General features: G+C 36.9%; 1 protein-coding gene and 1 long non-coding RNA gene across 11 annotated transcripts in view; one reads left to right on the top strand and one right to left on the bottom strand.

The window, feature by feature from the left end:
- FAM13A (family with sequence similarity 13 member A) overlaps window positions 1-19,808 on the bottom strand; it is a 338,407-nt gene that overhangs the window by 71,589 nt on the left and 247,010 nt on the right. For all 10 annotated transcript variants that reach the window (XM_040237865.1, XM_040237862.1, XM_040237866.1 and 7 more), the window contains one exon: window positions 14,702-14,743. In XM_040237865.1, the coding sequence (XP_040093799.1) occupies window positions 14,702-14,743 (42 nt within the window). The remainder of the gene's footprint in view (window positions 1-14,701; window positions 14,744-19,808) is intronic.
- Window positions 435-13,059, top strand: LOC120861945. Its single transcript, XR_005720661.1, has 3 exons — window positions 435-1,079; window positions 2,417-2,419; window positions 13,048-13,059. It is a non-coding gene; the product is annotated as an uncharacterized LOC120861945 (long non-coding RNA).

The raw sequence follows: 19,808 nt of genomic DNA, 5'->3' as shown, positions 1-19,808 counted from the left end.
CCTCAATATTTATTCCCTTTGCTTTAACTTTTAGTTATGATTATCATATGTAGAAATTTAAAGGAGCATTTATAGATATTTAGATTTGACAAAAATCATATCACTATTTTGTGTTATAGGATTTTTTAAAAGCCTCATTAAAAAAATTATATACTGTGCATACAGTATAGAATATAAGCTGAAAAGTCACTGAATGTGACTCAGGAAAAGGAAAATATTTATCCTCACATATTTTTATGGAAACACACACAACCTATTCCTTTAAATTTTAGGGCTGATTTGAAGGAAAAAATTCTTCAATTCAAATTTTGACTCTCTATTAAGTATTTTCTAATATTAAACGGAGCCAATCAAAATGTCAAAACACCTTTTGCACAGCTTCTGCCAGGCCCTAATTATTGGGGTTTTCCATTTTATATATTTGGCATGTTTTGTATAAAAAGAAATTAAGAGTCTCTTCTTTTTTTAGTTTATAGACTAAGGTCTTTATAAAGCAAAATTAAGAAATGAAAAGAGAAGTCACTATATATTCTATACCCATTTACAGATGAGGAAATTGACATTCCAAGAGGTTCAATACCTCACTCAACTTTACACAGCTCTGATTCCATCTCATGTATTGGGCTTTAGACATGTCCTTAATAAGAACATAATCCTTAGTCTCAAATAATGCTACTATTCACATAAATCTTTGACTACACATCTATTTATTTTCTTGGAGTTAAAACAGACTACTAAAAGTACTTTTTGGATTCGTGTGGCAATTTTCTTCTCAAAATTTATGCATTCCAGAAAACTTTTAATTTCATCTATTTTCATGTTTATTAGCATAAAATGGCATGAAGTATTCTACAATCTTTCAAAAACTACCATATCCCTCACAGCACACTTCATTTCTGATTACTAGTATTGTTCAGTTTTCTTTTTTCCACGTTTACCAGAGGTTTTCTATTTTATTCTTTTCATTTTTATCTTTACTGTCAAAGAACAAGTTCCTGGATTCAAGTTTTAGTTCTGCTTTTTTTTGTTTTCTTTTCTTATTATTAAATCCTTTCAGGTTCCCAAGAGGTTGCTTTTCTGTAGCTGCTCATTTATTTTCAATCTTTTTAAGAAGGTGCCTCTTAAAAAGAGCTTAGATCTCATTCCACAGATTTTGATATGTACATGTCCCCTTTTTTTTCCAAGCAGTTTGTACATAAAATTTTTATTTCCCATTGGAAATTCTTCCTCCCTTTGGAGAGTTTTCATGGGTTGATTGGAAACTTTTTGTTATTAATTACACTGTGGTTAGAAGATATGACTGCTAGTATTTCTGCTTTTCAAGAATCTGTAGAGATAGCTGAGTAATTTCTTAGGAAGCAGCAGAAACACCTAAGTCCTATTTGTAGGTCGCAAAGCTGAGTGAATGTGATGCGCCCTTATTTTAAATCTTACTAATTTTATTGAATTCTCAGTGCTATGTTATAAATTTTGTTTGTTATAGACATCTAGTGGTATGTATAAGTTTGATACTTCAAATGTGTTTGCATGTTTATCTCTGTTAAGAGTTTAAATTTATATGACTTAGCAAAATATTGTAAAGTAATTAGACTCCAATGAAAATAAATTAAAAAAGTTAAAAAATTATATGATGATGCAAAGTTATTTTATACATACTTATTATTTATAACCTTTATATTTTTAGTATGAATTTTACCCAATAAACTAAGTCTAGATTTGTCCTATTTAATGGATTTGGCTTTAAACTCTAGTTGTTTTGATATTGATATTGCTATTTTCTTTCTATTCATATTTATCAAATAAATCCTATATTATTAATCTTCCTGCACTATTTTGTTTTAGGTATAACCCTTTTGAACAAAACATAGTTCAAGTAGTCCTTTAAAAATAGCATTTTTAGCTATTATCAAAGCATTTAATACGCTTACACAGTTGTAACTGAAATATTTGTTACAGCTTTGCATTTTGATTTATGTTCTATAATTTTGGAGCTCTCTTTTCCTTTGATTTCTATCTCTGCTCTTCTGAGGTGATTGGGGATATAGGAGTCCTATGCACAATTCTAGTTGTTGTCTCTCTTACCCACACATCTATAACTATCAAAACTGAAACAAAAACCCAAACAACAATCAACCAGAAAAGCCCCCTACAACTCCTGACTCCTGCTTCTACTCTCCGAACTTCCATGCAAGAAATTGAGAATTTCATCACTGTCTTTGGTCCTCTACTAATGATTATAATCAGGTTTCTACTTCTTAATTAAAAAATATTTTTTTTAGATTCACCTCACATTTAGCTCAGTTCAGTTCAGTGGCTCAGTCGTGTCCAACTCTTTGCGACCCTGTGAATCGCAGCACGCCAGGCCTCCCTGTCCATCACCACCTCCCGGAGTTCACTCAAACTCAAGTCCATCGAGTCCGTGATGCCATCCAGCCATCTCATCCTCTGTCGACCCCTTCTTCTCCTGTCCCCAACCCCTCCCAGCATCAGAGTCTTTTCCAGTGAGTCAACTCTTTGCATGAGGTGGCCAAAGTACTGGAGTTTCAGCTTTAGCATCATTCCTTCCAAAGAAATCCCAGGGTTGATCTCCTTCAGAATGGACTGGTTGGATCTCCCTGCAGTCCAAAGGACTCTCAAGAGTCTTCTCCAACACCAGAGTTCAAAAGCATCAATTCTTTGGCGCTCAGCCTTCTTCACAGTCCAACTCTCACATCCATACATGACCACAGGAAAAACCATAGCCTTGACTAGACGGACCTTAGTCGGCTAGGTATATAATAAATAATAAAATGTCTCTTGTTTAGTCATGCCCAACTCTTTACAATCCCATGGACTGTATAGACTGCTAGGCTCCTCTGTCCATGGGATTTCCCAGACAAGAATACTGGAGTGGACTGCCATTCCCTTCTCCAGGTGAGCCTCCCGAACCAGGAACTGAACCTGGGTCTCCTGCATTGCAGGCAGATTCTTTACCAGCTGAGCCACCAAGGAAGCTGGTAACTGGGTATATATTGACACTCATTTCCACTTCTATTAATAGAAGTATGCGTACTTCTCACGGGTTTGATCCCTGGGTCAGGAAGATCCCCTGGAGAAGTAAATGGCAACTGACACCAGTATTCTTGCCTGGGAAATTCCATGGGCAGAGGAGCCTGGAGGGCTACAGTCTGTGGGGTTGTGAAGAGTCGGATATTGCTGAGCCTGAACAGATATACTTCCAATAATAGAAGTATATATTAACTTCTATTTCTATTAGTATGGTTTCCTTCTTAGAATCACAATTTTCAGGTTGGCTTTCCAATCTCTGATTTTCATATCCAACATAATTTCTCTCATAGTTTTTTCTTTATCCTTTTCTTCATTTTGGAAGAACTTCTCAAGTTTCTCTCTCATCATGAACTTGATTTATTTCAAATACTCTCTGCTCTTTACTGCCTTCCAAAGTTTTAAAAATATCTGCAAATACATTTCTAGGCTACCCTTTCCCTTATTTCAGCTGTTCTTCTGTATCTCTAGCCTTTTAATTTTAAACTTATTCTCCCCTTACAGATTCCTACTCTTGTTTCAAAGAGGTTGGTTATATCCTTGAGCATTTTTGAGAATTGCAGTAGCAAATACTACTTCCCAAGTTTTCCTTTGAATCACACAAAAAGCAATTCTCTGAAATCTGTTTCTACTCTGAGTCCTCAAAGCAAATCATCCTTTCCCTTACTTTGTAATTTCTCTTAATAGGTCCCAAATAGTTCCTTCTGCTTAGTGGTTCATAAGGGGAAACAATCAACTCAGGCAGAGCCCTTATCAAAAACCTGGCTGGGCACATTGTTCTGAGTTTACTTCACTGTCCCTTGGCTATGGGCAGATGCCTCCTCTTGGATGTAGAGCCAGGATATGAGTCTACCCTTGGACAATCTACAATGCTTATTTGAGTGGACTTGCTGTTTGGACTTGTCCAATTTATGATTAAGCTGGAGAATCAGAAACAAATTTGTACTTTGTCTTTGAGCAGTGTACACTTGAAAGGATGCATTAAATCCAACAATCTCCCTTTCTCAAATGCCTTTGTTAGGTAACTGAGCACCTCAGGGGGATGCCCCCTCCTCTCTATTGTTTTGTGGACTTAATGTTCTAGTCTCTAAATAGGAGATGAAAAAGAATACACAACTCAGATCTGGATGGTTTAGAGAATAAGTTTGTGTTCAGCTGGGGGAAATGTCACTTGCTTTTCTGGTCAGCAGTAAACACTGGAAGGAATCCAAGTCAGTGTTTTTGCCTTCCTTCTCTCTTTGTGGTCACTGTGTTGTTCAGATGGTGCAATATGAAGCTCGCAAGGCCAGAGAACATTTCTCAGTCCATCCTCATTGATGGTGTGATCTTTGACAAATGTCTTTCTTCTTTATCATTGTTATAACACCGTCTCTAGTTTTGGTCTTTATATTTAGGTTGGTGCAAAAGTAATTGCAGTTTTGCACTGTTGAACTTTGTTGTTTGATATTGGAATGCATTCTTAAATGTGGTTATGTTATATATCATTTTAATGTGTATTTATTGCTTTATATTATTTGTAATGACTTATTACTTGCTGTTTCTTTTACATTTATTTTAGACCAGGAAATGATGCTAGACAAAAAGCAAATTCAAGCAATTTTCTTGTTTGAGTACAAAATGGGTCATAGAGCAGTGGAGACAACTCGCAACATCAACATTTGGCCAAGGAACTGCTACTGAATGTATAATACAGTGGTGGTTCAAGAAGTTTTGCAAAGGAGATGAGACATTTGAAGATGAGGAGTGTAGTGGTTGGTCATCAGAAGCTGACAACGACCAACTGAGAGCATACACAGAAGAACTATACAAAAAAGATCTTAATGACCTGGATAATCATGATGGTGTGATCACTCACCTAGAGCCAGACATCCTGGAGTGTGAAATCAGATGGGTCTTAGGAAGCATCACTATGAATAAAGCTAGTGGAAGCAATGGAATTCCAGCGGAGCTATTTCAGATCCTAAAAGATGATGCTGTGAAAGTGCTGCACTCAGTATGCCAGCAAATTTGGGAAACTCAGCAGTGGCCACAGGACTGGAAAAGGTCAGTTTTCATTCCAATCCCAAAGAAGCGCAATGCCAAACAATGTCAGTTTTCATTCCAATCCCAAAGAAGCGCAATGCCAAACAATGTTCAAACTACCACACAATTGAACTCTTTTCACATGCTAGCAAGGTAATGCTCAAAATCATTCAAGCTAGGCTTCAATAGTATGCAAACTGAGAACTTTCAGATGCACAAGCTAGATTTCGAAAAGGCAGAGGAACCAGAAATCAAACTGCCAATATCCATTGCATCATAGAAAAAGCAAGAGAATTCCAGAAAAACATCTATTTCTGCTTCATTGACCACGCTAAAGCCTATGACTGTGTGGATCGCAACAAACTGTGGAAAATTCTTGAGGAGATGGGAATACCTGACCTGAGAAGCCTGTATGCATGTCAAGAAGCAACAGTCAGAACCAGACACGGAACAACGGACTGGTTGGAAATTGGCAAAGGAATACGTCAAAGCTTTATATTATCACCCTGTTTATTTAACTTATATGCAGAGTACATCATGGGAAATGCCAGGTTGGATCAATCACAAGCAGGAATCAAGATTGCCAGGAGAAACATCAATAACCTCAGATATGCAGATGATACCACTCTAACGGCAGAAAGTGAAGATGAACTAAAGAGCCTCTTGATAAAGATGAAAGAGGTGAGTGAAAAAGCTGGCTTAAAACTCAGCATTCAAAAAATTAAGATCATGGCATCTGGTTCATTCACTTCATGGCAAATAGGAAAATAATGGAAACAGAGACACACTTTATTTCTTTATTTATTTCTTTATTTCTTTGGGTTCCAACATCACTGCAGATGGTGACTGCAGCCATGAAATTAAAAGATGGTTGCTCCTTGGAAGCAAAGCTATGACAAACCTAGACAACATATTCAAAAGCAGAGACATCACTTCGCCAATAAAGGTCTATCTAGTCAAAGGTATGGTTTTTCCAGTAGTCCTGTATGGATGTGAGAGCTGGACCATAAAGAAGGCTGAGCACTGAAGAATTGGTGCTTTTGAACTGTGGTGTTGGAGAAGACTCTTGAGGGTCCCTTGGTTTGCAAGAAGATCTAACTAATCAATCCTAAAGAAAATCAACCCGGAATGTTCATTGGAAGGACTGGTGTTGAAGCTCCAATACTTTGGCCACCTAGTGAAGAGCCAACTCACTAGAAAAGACCCTGATGCTGGGAAAGATTGAAGGCAGGGGGATAAGGGGACATCAGAGGATGAGATGGTCGGATGGCATCACCAACTCGATGGACATGAGTTTGCGCAAACTCCAGGGGGTAGGGAGTGACAGAAAAGCCTGGCATGCTGCAGTCCATGGAGTCTCAAAGATTCAGACACAACTGAGCGACTGAACAATAACAACTGAGAGCATCTCTGAAGCTGAGCCTCTTAGAATGACACGAGAAGTTGCCGAAGGACTCAATGTTGACCATTCTATGGTCATTCGGCATTGGAAGCAAACTGGAAAGATGGAAAAGCTCAATAAGTTGGTGCCTTACGAGCTGACCGAAAATCGAAAGAATTGTCATTTTGAAGTGTTGTCTTCTCTTATTCTATGCAACAACAATGAACCATTTCTCGATTGGATTGTGACATGCAATGATTTTATATGACAAGTGGCAATGACAGCTCAGTGGCTGGACCAAGAAGCAGCGCCAAAGCACTTCCCAAAGCCAAACTTGTACCAAAAAAGGGCATGGTCACTGTGTGGTAGTCTGCTGCCCTTCCGATCCACTACAGCGTTCTGAATCCCAGCGAAACCACTACATCTGAGAAGTATGCTCAGCAAATCGATGAGATACACTGAGAACTGCAATGCCCGCAGCTGACACCGGTCCACAGAAAGGGCCCAATTCCTCTGCACAACAACTCCCCACTGCACGCTGCACAAGGAACCCGTCAGAAGTTGAACAAATTGGTCTGTGAAGTTTTACTTCATCCACCATATTCACCTGACCTTTCGCCTACCAACTACCACTTCTTCAAGCATCTCGACAACTTTCTGCAGGGAAAATGCTTCCACAACCAGAAGGATGCAGGAAATGATTTCCAAGAGTTCACAGAATCATGGATTTTTATGCTACAGGAATAAACAAACTTATTTCCTATTGGCAAAAATGTGTTGATTGTAATGGTTCCTATTTTGATTAATAAAGATATCCTTGAGCCTAGTTATAATGATTTAAAATCCACAGTCCTAAACTGCAATTACATTTGCACCATCCTAATATAAATGTCCTCAAGGTTAATCCATATTGCACATGTGTCAAAAGTTCCTTCCTTTTTAAAGGCTGAATAATACTCCACTGTAAGGATATTCTGCACTTTGTTTATCCATTAACTCACTGATGAACATTTTGTTATCTTCTACCTTTTGGCTATTGTGAATACTACTACTACTATGACTATGAGTGTACAAACACCGCTTTTGGACCTCACTTTCAGTTCTTTTGAGTATATACCCAGAAATGGAACTACGGTAATGAGAATGGGTCATATGGTAATTCTAAGTTCAATTTTTTTGAGGAATCACCATAACTAATTTCAATAGTGGCTGTACTATTTTACACTTCAACCAGGAATGCACAAGTGTTTCAGTTTCTTGTCATCTTCACCAATACTGGCTATTATTATTTTTTTATAGTAGCCATCCTAATGGGTATGAAGTGGCATCTCCCTGTAGATTTGATTTGTATTTTGCTGATGATTGGGGGCTTCCCTGATAGCTCAGTTGGTAAAGAATCTGCTTGCAATGCAGGAGACCCCACTTCAATTCCTGGGTTGGGAAGATCCCCTGGAGAAGGGAAAGACTACTTACTCCAATATTCTGGCCTGGAGAATTCCATGGACTTGATAGTCCATGGGGTTCCAAAGAGTTGGGCATGACTGAGCGACTTTCACTTTTACTTTGCTGATGATTAATGTTGTGGAGCAACTTTTCATGTGATGCTTGGCCATTTGTGTGTGTTCTTCGGAGAAATGCCTATTCAAGTCTTTAACCCATTTTCTAACTTGGTTATTTTTGTTGCTGAGTCTTAAGAGTTCTCTATTTGTTCTAGATATTAATTCCTTATCAGAGACGTGATTTGCAAATATTTCCTCCCATTTTGTGAGTTGCCTTTTTATTCTGTTGACAGTGTGGTTTTTTAAATCACAAAATTAAAAAAATTTAAAGAAGTCCAATTTGTCAAATTTTTTTCCTTTTTCCTGTGCCTTTGATGTTACATCTAAGAAATCATTGCCAGATTCAGTATCATGTAGCTTTTGGCCAATGTTTTCTTCTAGGAATTGTATAGTTTTAACTCTTACATGTAGATCTTTGATCTACTTTGAGTTAATTTTTGTATATAGTGTTAGGCAAGGGTTCAACTTGATGCTTTTGCATGTGGATATTCAGTTTTCTCAGAACTATTTTTTGAAAAGACTACTCTATGGCACTTTGTTAAACTATGAAAAACCAGCCCTCTTGAGACTCAGGGTCTTGGCCAGTGAGATCCTGGCATCTCTAATGAGTTCCACATACTTCATACTATAAAGATAGTATTATTAAAGAACAGAAAAATAACAAATGCTGACAAGAATGTGAGAAAACAGTACTCTTGTATATTACTAGTAGAAATGTACTTAAAAATGCTTAAGGTGGTAAAATTTATGTGTATTTTATCACAATTAAAAACTTTTAAATTGTTAAAATGGCAGATTTTATTTCTATTTTACCACCAAGAAAAAAAAGAAAAAGCTTCATACGCAGAGGTGATGTACCTCAATTTAGAAATACTGTTCTAGTCAAAAAGGACAAGGGAAAAACAATTTTAAGTATACAGTTATCTGGGTCTAAAGACACTCAAAATACCTAGCTGACTTTATCATCTTGGGTAAAACATCAAGCAGATAATTAAACAAACAGCCTGCTTATTTGTTCTACCTTCTAGTTAGTAACCTGAAATAGGCTTATGAATAAATACAATGTCTGGTAATACACTTCTCCAAGTTATCACATCAGATAATAATGATAATTTTAAGCATTATAGTATGCTTAGAAAAATAAACTATTAAGAATTTAATAAATATTACCACATACACCGTCCCCCCCTACAAAATCACAAACACAGAAATTCTAGCACAAGGTGTCTGGAAAAGTAACTCCCATGAAGCTGTCTGTTGTTGTTTAGTCACTAAGTTGTGTTTGATCCTTTTTTTTTTTTTTTTTTTTTTGCAACCCCACGGACTGTAGCCTACCAGGCTCCTCTGTGGGCTGCCATTTCCTTCTCCAGGGGTTCATCTTGACCCGGGGATCAAACCCATGTATCCTGCATTGGCAGGCAGATTCTTTATCATGATCAACCCAGGAAGCCCAATAATAAGAACTTTTTACCTTAAAATGATAATTTAGAAAACATGTATTATGCTTTAGGAGAAAAGTAAATGATTAAAAATTTAATAAATGTTACTCCCCCAAATCACAAACATTGAAATTCTAGCATAGCACAAGTTGTTTGGAAAAGTAATCCCTCAGAAGCTATTAAAGGTGAGTTAGAAAGAATTTTTCTGCATATCAAGATAAGAGTGGAGTTTCCAGATTTCATCCAGTGTCTATTTAAATCTGAATTTATCCAAAGCTAAATTTTTTTCTTCAACATAAATTCTGCAGTTAAAAGACTTTCATAAAATGATGGGTTCCTAGAATCTAGGAATAAAAACAAAATCCTAAATATTGAGTTTGTATACCAAACAACTAGTTTAGAAATAAATCTAACTGATGTTCCTGATTCAGGAAAACAAGAAAACATCTGAAATTATGAAACTGACCCTAAGCACTTCCAAATCTGCTAAAACAGTAATTTAGCTTCAATTTGTACCATGAGTATTAAAACTAGGGCTGAAATTGATAACAACTGTTAATTTAAGGGTTTTAGTGAAGCACAATATGAGAAGGGGAGAGCAGAGGAGGATTAAGATGCTAAAAAACAAGTGTTAGGTAAGTGAGGAGCCAACATTTAGAGGCCAGGTGAGATCCCACTGCATAAGACTGGTTATAGGTATGCAATCTTTGAAGCATATAGTCAGGGTTTTGCTAAGGGACAGGCAAAGATGGGTTCTAGGTATGTGCATAATCCAGGAATTTGTGAAAAAGAAGGAATTCATGGGTCAAAATTGAGTGGGTTGGGATGAAGACAGGACCTGACCGTAGCCCCTAAGGAAGGTGAAGCAGTGAAGGGAGATGCCAGCAGGTACAGATGAGGAGGAACAGAAAGCGGAGATCAAGCGCTCTCCTCCTAGTGGAAATGACCAGAGAAATCAAAACCTGGGCTTGTGGACGCTGAAGACTTCGATAAATAGCACTACCAACAGATCCCAATCAGATCAGACTGGACATTACCAAAAGAATTCAAACAACAGGCTGCAAGTGGCCCAGAGAACACCTACTCCAAGTTGCTTTCACACTAATCTGAGCAGTTGAGGTAAGGGCTCCTTCTCTGGGATTCCAGCCTAGACTAGGAAACAAGTCAGGGTACGGGTGTCTTTGCCAAGTACGTTCTGTACCTTTAGTGTACGGGTCTGTGTTTATTTTGCAGCAATCTCACTAAGGGTTTGGCATAGACTGTCCCTTTCTTTCATTTCCTTAATCACTTCAACAGGGCAGGTAATCTCTAATAAGCACCTGGGGAACAATGACACCTACTGTTTGAGCTACTGTAGCTGCAATTAAAAAAAAAAAAAATCACTGCAGATGGTGCCTGCAACCATGAAATTAAAACACTCTTGCTCCTAGAAAGGAAAGCTAGGACAAACTTGGACAGCATATTGGAAAGCAGAGACATCATTTTGCCAACAAAGATCTATATAGTAAAAAGTATGGTTTTTCTGGTAGTCACGTACGGATTTGAGAGTTGGACCATTAAGAAGGCTCAGTGTTGAAGAATTGATGCTTTCAAACTGTGATGCTAGAGAAGAGTCGTGAGAGTCCCTTGGACTGCAACGAGATCAAACCAGTCAATCCTAAAGGAAATAAATCCTGAATACTCATTGGAAGGACTGATGCTGAAGCTCCAATACTTTGGCCACGTGATGCAAAGTGCTGACTCACTGGAAAAGACACTGATGCGGGAAAGATTGAAGGCAGGAGGAGAAGGGGGCAGCAGAGGATGAGATGGTTATATAGCATCAATTCAATGGATATGAATTTGAGCAAACTCGAGGGGACACTGGAGGACAGAGGAGCCTGGCGTGTTGTAGTCCATGAGGCTGCAAAGAGTCAGACAGGACTTAGCAAGTGAATAACAACAAGCTGCAATAAACTTGCCACATGGGACAGTGACAGGTGCAGATTTGTAGCTACTATTTCTTTCTTTGGCAAAAAAGAACAAATGGTTCTATGGTGAGTTAGGTTAGGCTGGAGAAGTACTGGAGTTAGACAAGACAATTCTTATCAATTATTAACCCAGAATGAGAATATCTGAGTGTATGTCTATTTATAAAAGCCCTACCTTACTACAGAAAGGCTTGAAGACAATGGAAATGTCCAGTAGATTTACAAGTGGTTTAACCATCATTGTTAGAAGAGCAATTGCAGAAACTGCAGTTCTACAAGGTGAAAGGTAGAGCAAGGTAACAAATGAAATGGCCCCTCTCATTCTCTGTCCCTGTATTCCATCACGTTCCCCCAGCCACGGGGAAGTCCTGGAACCTCCACTAGTGCACTATAGCCTCTCAATCTGCTCTTCATTTCTACTCTAGATTCTCTCTTGTAGATAATGCATCTTGTGTCCACTGCAATGGCTGAATGCCAATCTAATCGCCTGTATCTGAGCTCCTTTATGGATCTTCTATTCTCCTTCCTCTGAAATGGGAGGCCTGCTTTGCCCTTATCTTCCCTCTGTTCTGACCTGGTCTACCTGAAGACTGCCCACTCCCAAACTTGCAGCCACTGAGATTTGCTGTTCTACTTCACGTTAGACCTTTCAGAACAAACCACCAAATGGAATATTCAACCATTGAATACCCATCCCCGCTACCGGGCTGCTTGTGGCTGAACCAACTTTTGGTGAATACACATCTTAGATGTATCTCATCTCTTGATTTGGCCTTTTCCTCCTCTGAAAAAGCTGACCAATCAATACTGTTGATATATAATATTTAGTATTCAATACCCCTAGCCAGGGAAGACACCTTTTTGCAACTACCAATCATGTTTTACTTTTTAAAGGCACAGAAAAAATTATTTTGGATTTAAAAGAGCCAATTTTGTTTTTCAACATGTTAACAAATCTTTATGAAATTCATTAGTCATACAATAATGCCCCTTTCCTGACACTGCAGCAAAGGAATTGTAATAAAGTGAGAGAGAAAGGAATGGAAGACAGGACGCTAGAAAAATTTATTTAAATATATTTAAAACATTTAAGCATTCATTTGCTCTTACTTGAAGTAGTACCAAAAAACGTGCATTGATTTATAAATTAAATTATCATCGGACATGTTAATGGTTCTAGTCCAAAAATCTAGAAGAACCTAATCATGATTAACAATCACATAACATTTTTTCTTCTTGAATTCTGCATGGTAGAATAACCCAGGAAAAGTCAACCTCAAACCAGCCATGAAAATAATTTGGAAAACAAGACTCATGTTTTATCAACAGATTCTTCCTGTTTCATGTCAAGCAGGCAAAAAACAATCTAAATTAGCTTGGACCAATCTAATTCTTATGTAATTTCTAAGATTACCATGTAGTGGTTTTCAGCAAAGGAAGCTACATTTGAAAATTTTAATTTTGGGCCAAATAATTGCTACTTTTGCATTTATGAAGTATCTCCACTTAGTTTAAATTCCCCTCATGTGAAAATAATGCCTGTTGGTAACGATTCCTTTTTCTACAACTTTACCCCTACTGTAAATGTGGGTAGTATGCATGTCCCCCACCCCACTTCCATCATATTTTAGTTTTTATTACTCTTAATATTCAAAGGCTAAATAGGGTCTATCATGAGTTCAATAAATATGTTAACTTTCTTTACATTCTTTTGCTTTCATTTTGGCACTACAGAATTTCTTTTTCAAGACTACAGTATTACTCTAGGTAATTACAAAACTTACACTATAAAACACAATAATATGTATCTGAGGACTTATGATTTTTGTAAGCCCATTTTCCCCACCTGCTTTTTAAAAGAGTGGTAAAAAATAAAATTCCATACTATGCAAAACACAGATTGATGCTACCCAGAGTAATAAAAATAAGAAAAATCAGAGAATAGTTCTCATTAGTCATCAGGATCTGGTGCTACAGTCTTCTGTACTGTGTATAACTTAATTTCCATTAATATACAATAATCATTTGCTTGATATTACTGTATGTATTTACATAATGAATACTAGCATCCCTGTGTACCCAGCAACTTCCTCATGGGTTTAGAGCAATTGCACAGTCAAGACAGCTTATAAACCAGAATGTGCTGGTTTGACTGGCAGGAAACCAGAATGAATCAAATGGACCACCATGCTGTCTCAAACTGATACCCCAAATGTTCCCTCTCTTGCCGCAAAGTGACTATGCAACATGCTTCAAGTCTCTAAAGGGCAGAACACTACTGTAAACCAGTTAATTGGCCAAGCCTGATGTCCTACAACACATTTCAGAACTATGATGGTTGAATTAAAATCTAACTCTAAGACTACTGCAACAAATCAGATTCAAAAACAAACAAAATATGGATGTCATATCCTCACACTTTTTAAAAAGTAGAATTCAAAATGGAGGAAAAGTTAAAGAAAACTTCAGCAATTTAAACTTGAATTTATACAGTCATATTTTTTTCAAATATATTTTCTTTTCTTTTTTTTTTTTACTTTACAATACTATATTGGTTTTGCCATACATAAACATGAATCCACCACGGGTGTACACGTGTTCCCAATCCTGAATCAAATGTATTTTCTAAGCCTTTGAAGTAAGTAGGTAGTGAGGAAAGAAATGCAAAAGTAAGAAAAACCTGGCTCTAGGTCATTACCTAAGCGAAGTGATTCACTGATAACCACATCAATACAAAACCTTTTTAGTCTGGAGGGAAGAGATCTCATCTAACATCTGCTTTGATGTAAACTTACCTGTTTCAAGAGTTATCATTCTGACTTGTAAACTTTAGAAAATAATCCCGAACTCCATGAACTTGCTGAATATTAGTTTCATACTTCACTACCATATAGAAAATGATCCGATATCACCCAAGACTACTTCAGCAAGTGAGCCTTAGGCTCAGAGCCCTCCTTCCTTGCATATATGTGTAGAACGGAGTTTTTAAAATTTAGGTTACAGCTTGATCATTAGGCAGACTTTAAAATTAAAATGGCTACTTTGACATCTTTGAATTTAAAACCAAGTATCTTATTTTAGTCTTTTCAGCTATATTAAAACTTTTTTAAGATTTCTTAAAAGAGAGAAAAATATAGCATGAACATTATGGTAAGGGATTCTAATATGCTTAGTCTGGCTACAGGACAGAATATTCTATTGAAAAGAATTAATGTAGACAAAACCAAAGAATTCTTAACCCTCCCCCAATTCCCTGTAACAGACCAATAAAAATCAAATAAATACCTCAAATAGAAAGGTGACATAGGTCTTTCATCTTCCTGTGAACTAAAAGGAAAATGAAATTTGAATTAATTTCTGTTAACATCATAACATCTCAATTTTACTAAAACTCTATTCCCCCTATCAAAAATTTTGTTTTGACACATTTAATCTCACCATGGAGTAAAGTTAGCAGAGTACACTCTACCTTGGACCCAGCCAAGACCAATTACTTCTTCAAGGGAAATCAAGAGAGGTTTCTTTCAAGATTAGCCTAAGGCGAAAGTAATTCACATCATACTTTCAAGAGGAAGTGTTTAACTACCTTATTCTAAAAGCCCAAGCCCATATATTACACAAACTCTTAAGATGATTACAAACTCAATTATCTCAATAAAGTTAATTACAGCTCATTAACATGATATGAAAATAAGAAAGAGTCAACAAAATATTCCTAAGTGTATGATGCTCTAGCAATGCCCAGGCACCAGTACACAACACTCTTGCTCTTTGCCTTCTGCAGCTACACCCAAGGTATTAATGAAGGTAAGTAACATGAAAGGACACAAATGAAACTACTATAAAAATAGTTTAAGTTCCTCAAACAACACAGAAACAACATGAAGCTTAATCAAAAGTATTTAATTAAAAATATAAAATGTATACTACAGTGAAATATTTTTTCTTTCTTTTATCTGCTTTTCTCTTTTGATAAATGACCTCAAAACAAACAACGAGTCTCTCCCCTTCAGGCCTCCTAGAGTGGTCTTTGAACTTTTTTGATTATGCACTTGCGCAAAATTTGCTTTTAAGCAGCCATTCCCTTGAATATACGAGTAGGTATCTATGTTAAATGCGTTCAACATTAAACAGAAAAAAGTATAAATATATTAGCTAAAGTTAATCTAATACAATTAATCTTCTGGTACTCTTGTGGTACAGGACAAACATCAATGATGAAAAGAGAAAAGTTTTCTTCATAATGTTATCTTGGCAATCACCAAAAATTTTATTACAACTTGTAGGATAAGAGAGACACATACACACAAATCTTATTACAAGTTATAGTGAAACACACACACACACCCACCCACACACCCACCTACCCATTAACCCTGCCCTGGAAGTAGAAAAGGTCTGTCTACAAGATGACATATAAAAAATGACATTATTTTTCACTCTCTCATGATTTTGATTTCCAATGTCAATATCACTTAGGAATCTTAGTGTTTATCTTGTCAAAGATTTTGCTGTTTGTAATTGATCGTGCCAGTTCTTCTCAAGTGAAAGGTAAATGGATAGATCAGCTTTATTCTTGACTCTAATATTGATGGGCTGAGGGCAAGGCTTGATGAGTTATAGACACTAACACCTGGGAAACCTCCTGGAGTCTTGGGAAGAAACCCCTGGAGCCGTGCTTTACAGGAGTGATTAAGCCAGACCAACACAAGGGGCTTACATATTTGACATTAAAATAGTCCTTGAAAACACAAATTATAAACATGTTAGAATTGGGTCTGTTTCCTAACCAAGGGTTTGGTGTCAAATACAGTAAGTATAACTGACACTATGCAAAAGATAGGAACATGTGAGCAGTGTACTAAACACATTTTTGCCCAGAACAGATCCTTAACTCTAACATGTAACAAATATTAAAGAAAATTAACAAAGTTTCTTTAGTAAACATTCAGTTAACAATATGGTTGGTTTTCTTAAAATTCAGAAGTGCCTTGGGAGATAATTTAATGATGCAGAGTTCTGAACATAGTCGTTCATGTGCTTTGGCTAATATTTTGTGTGCATGCATGAAAATGTCCTTGTAGTCAACAGAGGCAATCAAAATCAAATTTCCTCCTTTACATCTTCTCTCCTTCACATATCTATTCATCAGTGAGGCACTATCTTGTGCTTAACATTAATTATCTCATGTAAATCCTCACCAAAACTTCCCTGGTACTTGCCCCTCTCTTGAGAACAGCAGGCTCAGAGCAGGCACATAACTTATCCAGGTCACATGGCTGCTGCTGCTAAGTCACTTCAGTCATGTCTGACCCTGTGTGACCCTATAGACGGCAGCCCATCAGGGTCCCCCATCTCCGGGATTCTCCAGGCAAGAACACTGGAGTGGGTTGCCATTTCTTTCTCCAATGCATGAAAGTAAAAAGTGAAAGTGAAGTCGCTCAGTTGTGTCCAACTCTTTGAGACCCCATGGACTGCAGCCTACCAGGCTCCTCCATCCTTGGGAGGAGGAGGCAAAAGTACTGGAGTGGGGTGCCATTGCCTTCTCCCAGGTCACACAGCTAGTGACGTGCAAACAACAAACATACTTTTTGCCTTCAATTTTAATTTATCAAAATACGATGGGATGAATGTCCTCATTCTGGCACAATATCTTGTGGACTTTATAAGCTCCATACCATGCTTCTGATTATAGCAACTCCGCACCAACCTTAGTCAAAGTCCACTTATAATGCTTTATGCCTGATAGCATGTACAAGGTGATTAATTTATTAAAATGTATTGGTACTATGTCAAGAATGCCTCTTCACAGAAACATGAGTTTTTAAATCATGAGCAAATATATTTTAAATTATTTTTTTGGAGTAAAATTGCTTTACAATGTTGTATTAGTTTCTGCTGTACAAAATAGTGAATCAGCTATATGTATACATATATCCCCTCTTTGTATTTCCTTCCCATTTAGGTCACCACAGTGCTTTCCTGGTGGCTCAGCTGGTAAAAAGTGTCTGCCTGCAACGCAGGAGACCTAAGTTTGATCCCTGGGCCGGGAAGATCTGGAGAAAGAAATGGCAATCTACTCCAGAATTCTTGCTTGGAAAATTCAATGGACAAAGGAGCCTGGCAGGCTACAGTCCATGGGTTCGCAAGACTGAGCGACTAAACCTTCCGAGGTCACCACAGAGCACTGAGTGCAGTTCCCTGTTCTATACACTAGGTTCTCGTTAGTTATCTATTTTATACATAGCAGTGTACATATATCAATACCAATCTCCTAATTCATCCCCTGTTTCCCTCCCCCATCCCATCCATATGTCTGCTCCCTACATTCACGTCTCTACTTATTTTTTCAGGCTGCATTTGCACAAGGTAAATTTGTCAATGAAAGACAAAATCAGAAATTCTTAATTTGGATATGTCCTTAAATTCTGAGCAGTGTTTAAGCACTGTTATTTAAATGAAATGAACCAGACTCAGTATTAATCCAGTATTAGATTTGCTTAGTCAGGAGCAGTCAATAGGACAGCAATCTATGCACAGTACCCAAGAATAAAAATAAAATTTGAAAAGAAAATGAGGAAAATAATTAATTTTGTTAGTTAATTAGCCTATTTTAATTTTCTCTTTCATAAAAGTAATGTAATCTTGACTACAGTATAAATTCGGAAACAACTAAAGCACTGATTTCAGATAAAGTCTATTAATTCTAAAAATCAATTTTATGCATAGATTTTAAAAGCAAGTTCAAGGAAAAATGGCCAAGGACAATTCTTCCAATTGAACAGAGAAAATAAACTTTTCCACAAAATTTACACTTTGGAATGTAAAACATTTGAAAAGATCACCATTTCTACCTCTGTGCAAAAGGAATATTAGACTATTATTATATGCCCTCAAGCACCTATTTATAGTTATTTATGCCTGTTGCCAGCTTTACATCAATCTCAGGCATGTCCAGTGATGTTGAGTTGTAATTTTTTGCCTAAATTTTAGATTGAGAATTAATTCAGACGTACTTTCAATTTTTAAAAATAAGCACATGTACTGTGAATGAAAAGGGGAGTGTGTGTCATGAAATGAAGCCAATGACAAACTGTAACAACTTGGAATTCATTCAATGTCTTCCTTGGTTACTAGTAAAAATGCCATATTTTAATTATTTCTTGTTTGCTGACTCTGAATAATAGCCAAGTTTAAGCAGCCAATTGCTTTGCTTTTTTAAAAAATTCAAATACATTGAGAGATTTGAGCAATCATCTCATGTTCATCAGGCCATTGAGTGCTTAATGTCCTTAGACATGTAGTGTTATATTCTCTCACAACAGCTGCCTGTGGGAAGAACATTTATCAAATAGACCCAAGTAATAGTCCAAATCTAAGAAGCTATAGCTGAGAAGGGCAATAACAAAGATAGAAGGGTTTTAGTGGGGGCCTATCTAACTTACCTTTTTTACATTTAATTTTTAGTTTATCTTGGAGTATAATTGACTTACAATGTTGTGTATGTTTCAGGTGTACAGTAAAGGGATTCATTTACACATATAAATATATCCTTTCTTTTTCAGATTCTTTCCCATAAAGATCATTACAAAACGTTGAGTAGAGTTTCCTGTGCTGTACTAACTTATCTTTTCACGTGACTCAACACTGGTAAATGCACATAAATGGATGACACCCAGACTTACGATCTCTTCCTGAGCTGCACTCATTTCTAAACTGAAGCCACAGAGTGCAATGCCTATCAATTTAATTACACAGCAAGCTAACTGAAACTGCGAAAAGCGTGGTGCTTTCTATGCTTAAGAAAAACCAAGTACTGTTGGGAGAATTCCCAGACTGAGGTATTCAGAACGGACCCTCAATTACTGGATCAAACCACCATTCCATTCAATTCCCTTTTGAACTGTCACGATAAATGTTCCAATTAGTCCAACTTACTAATTGGTTAATGTGGCTGGCTACCTCCAAAATTAACATAATCTGCATATTTAGCTACACACTTTAACTACATTTTCAAGTGATTTGAGCTAGACGAAACAGTTTGTAAGTGTTCCTTGGGTATTGAAAAGTACAGCAAAATAGGTAAGGATTAGTTCCATTCACTGAAAAACCAGAAAAAAAAAATCTACTGGGGCTTAAAAAATGCAAATAGCTAAAGGAGGAGAAAAAGGGAGGGACAAGTGAAAAGATAAAATTAAAAGTATTAAGTAAACATTTTCTCTGGAATTCAGGTTTTCCCCTCATGTTGCAACAAATGTGCTAAATGGAAGAATTTTCTTAGATGAAATTTCTTCAAGGATAATGAGGTGAGTGGAAATTAGCACATTTTCTTTTCTTCCTTCTTCTGCAAAAAATAAAGTGCCATACTTGCGCCTTTTTGATTTATCCACAG

This window comes from Oryx dammah, unplaced genomic scaffold (genome assembly GCF_014754425.2).
Source record: "Oryx dammah isolate SB20612 unplaced genomic scaffold, SCBI_Odam_1.1 HiC_scaffold_3, whole genome shotgun sequence".
Classification (NCBI taxonomy): Eukaryota; Metazoa; Chordata; class Mammalia; order Artiodactyla; family Bovidae; genus Oryx; species Oryx dammah.
Note: the sequence above shows the minus strand (reverse complement) of the source record. Positions and strands in the feature narration are given on the sequence as shown.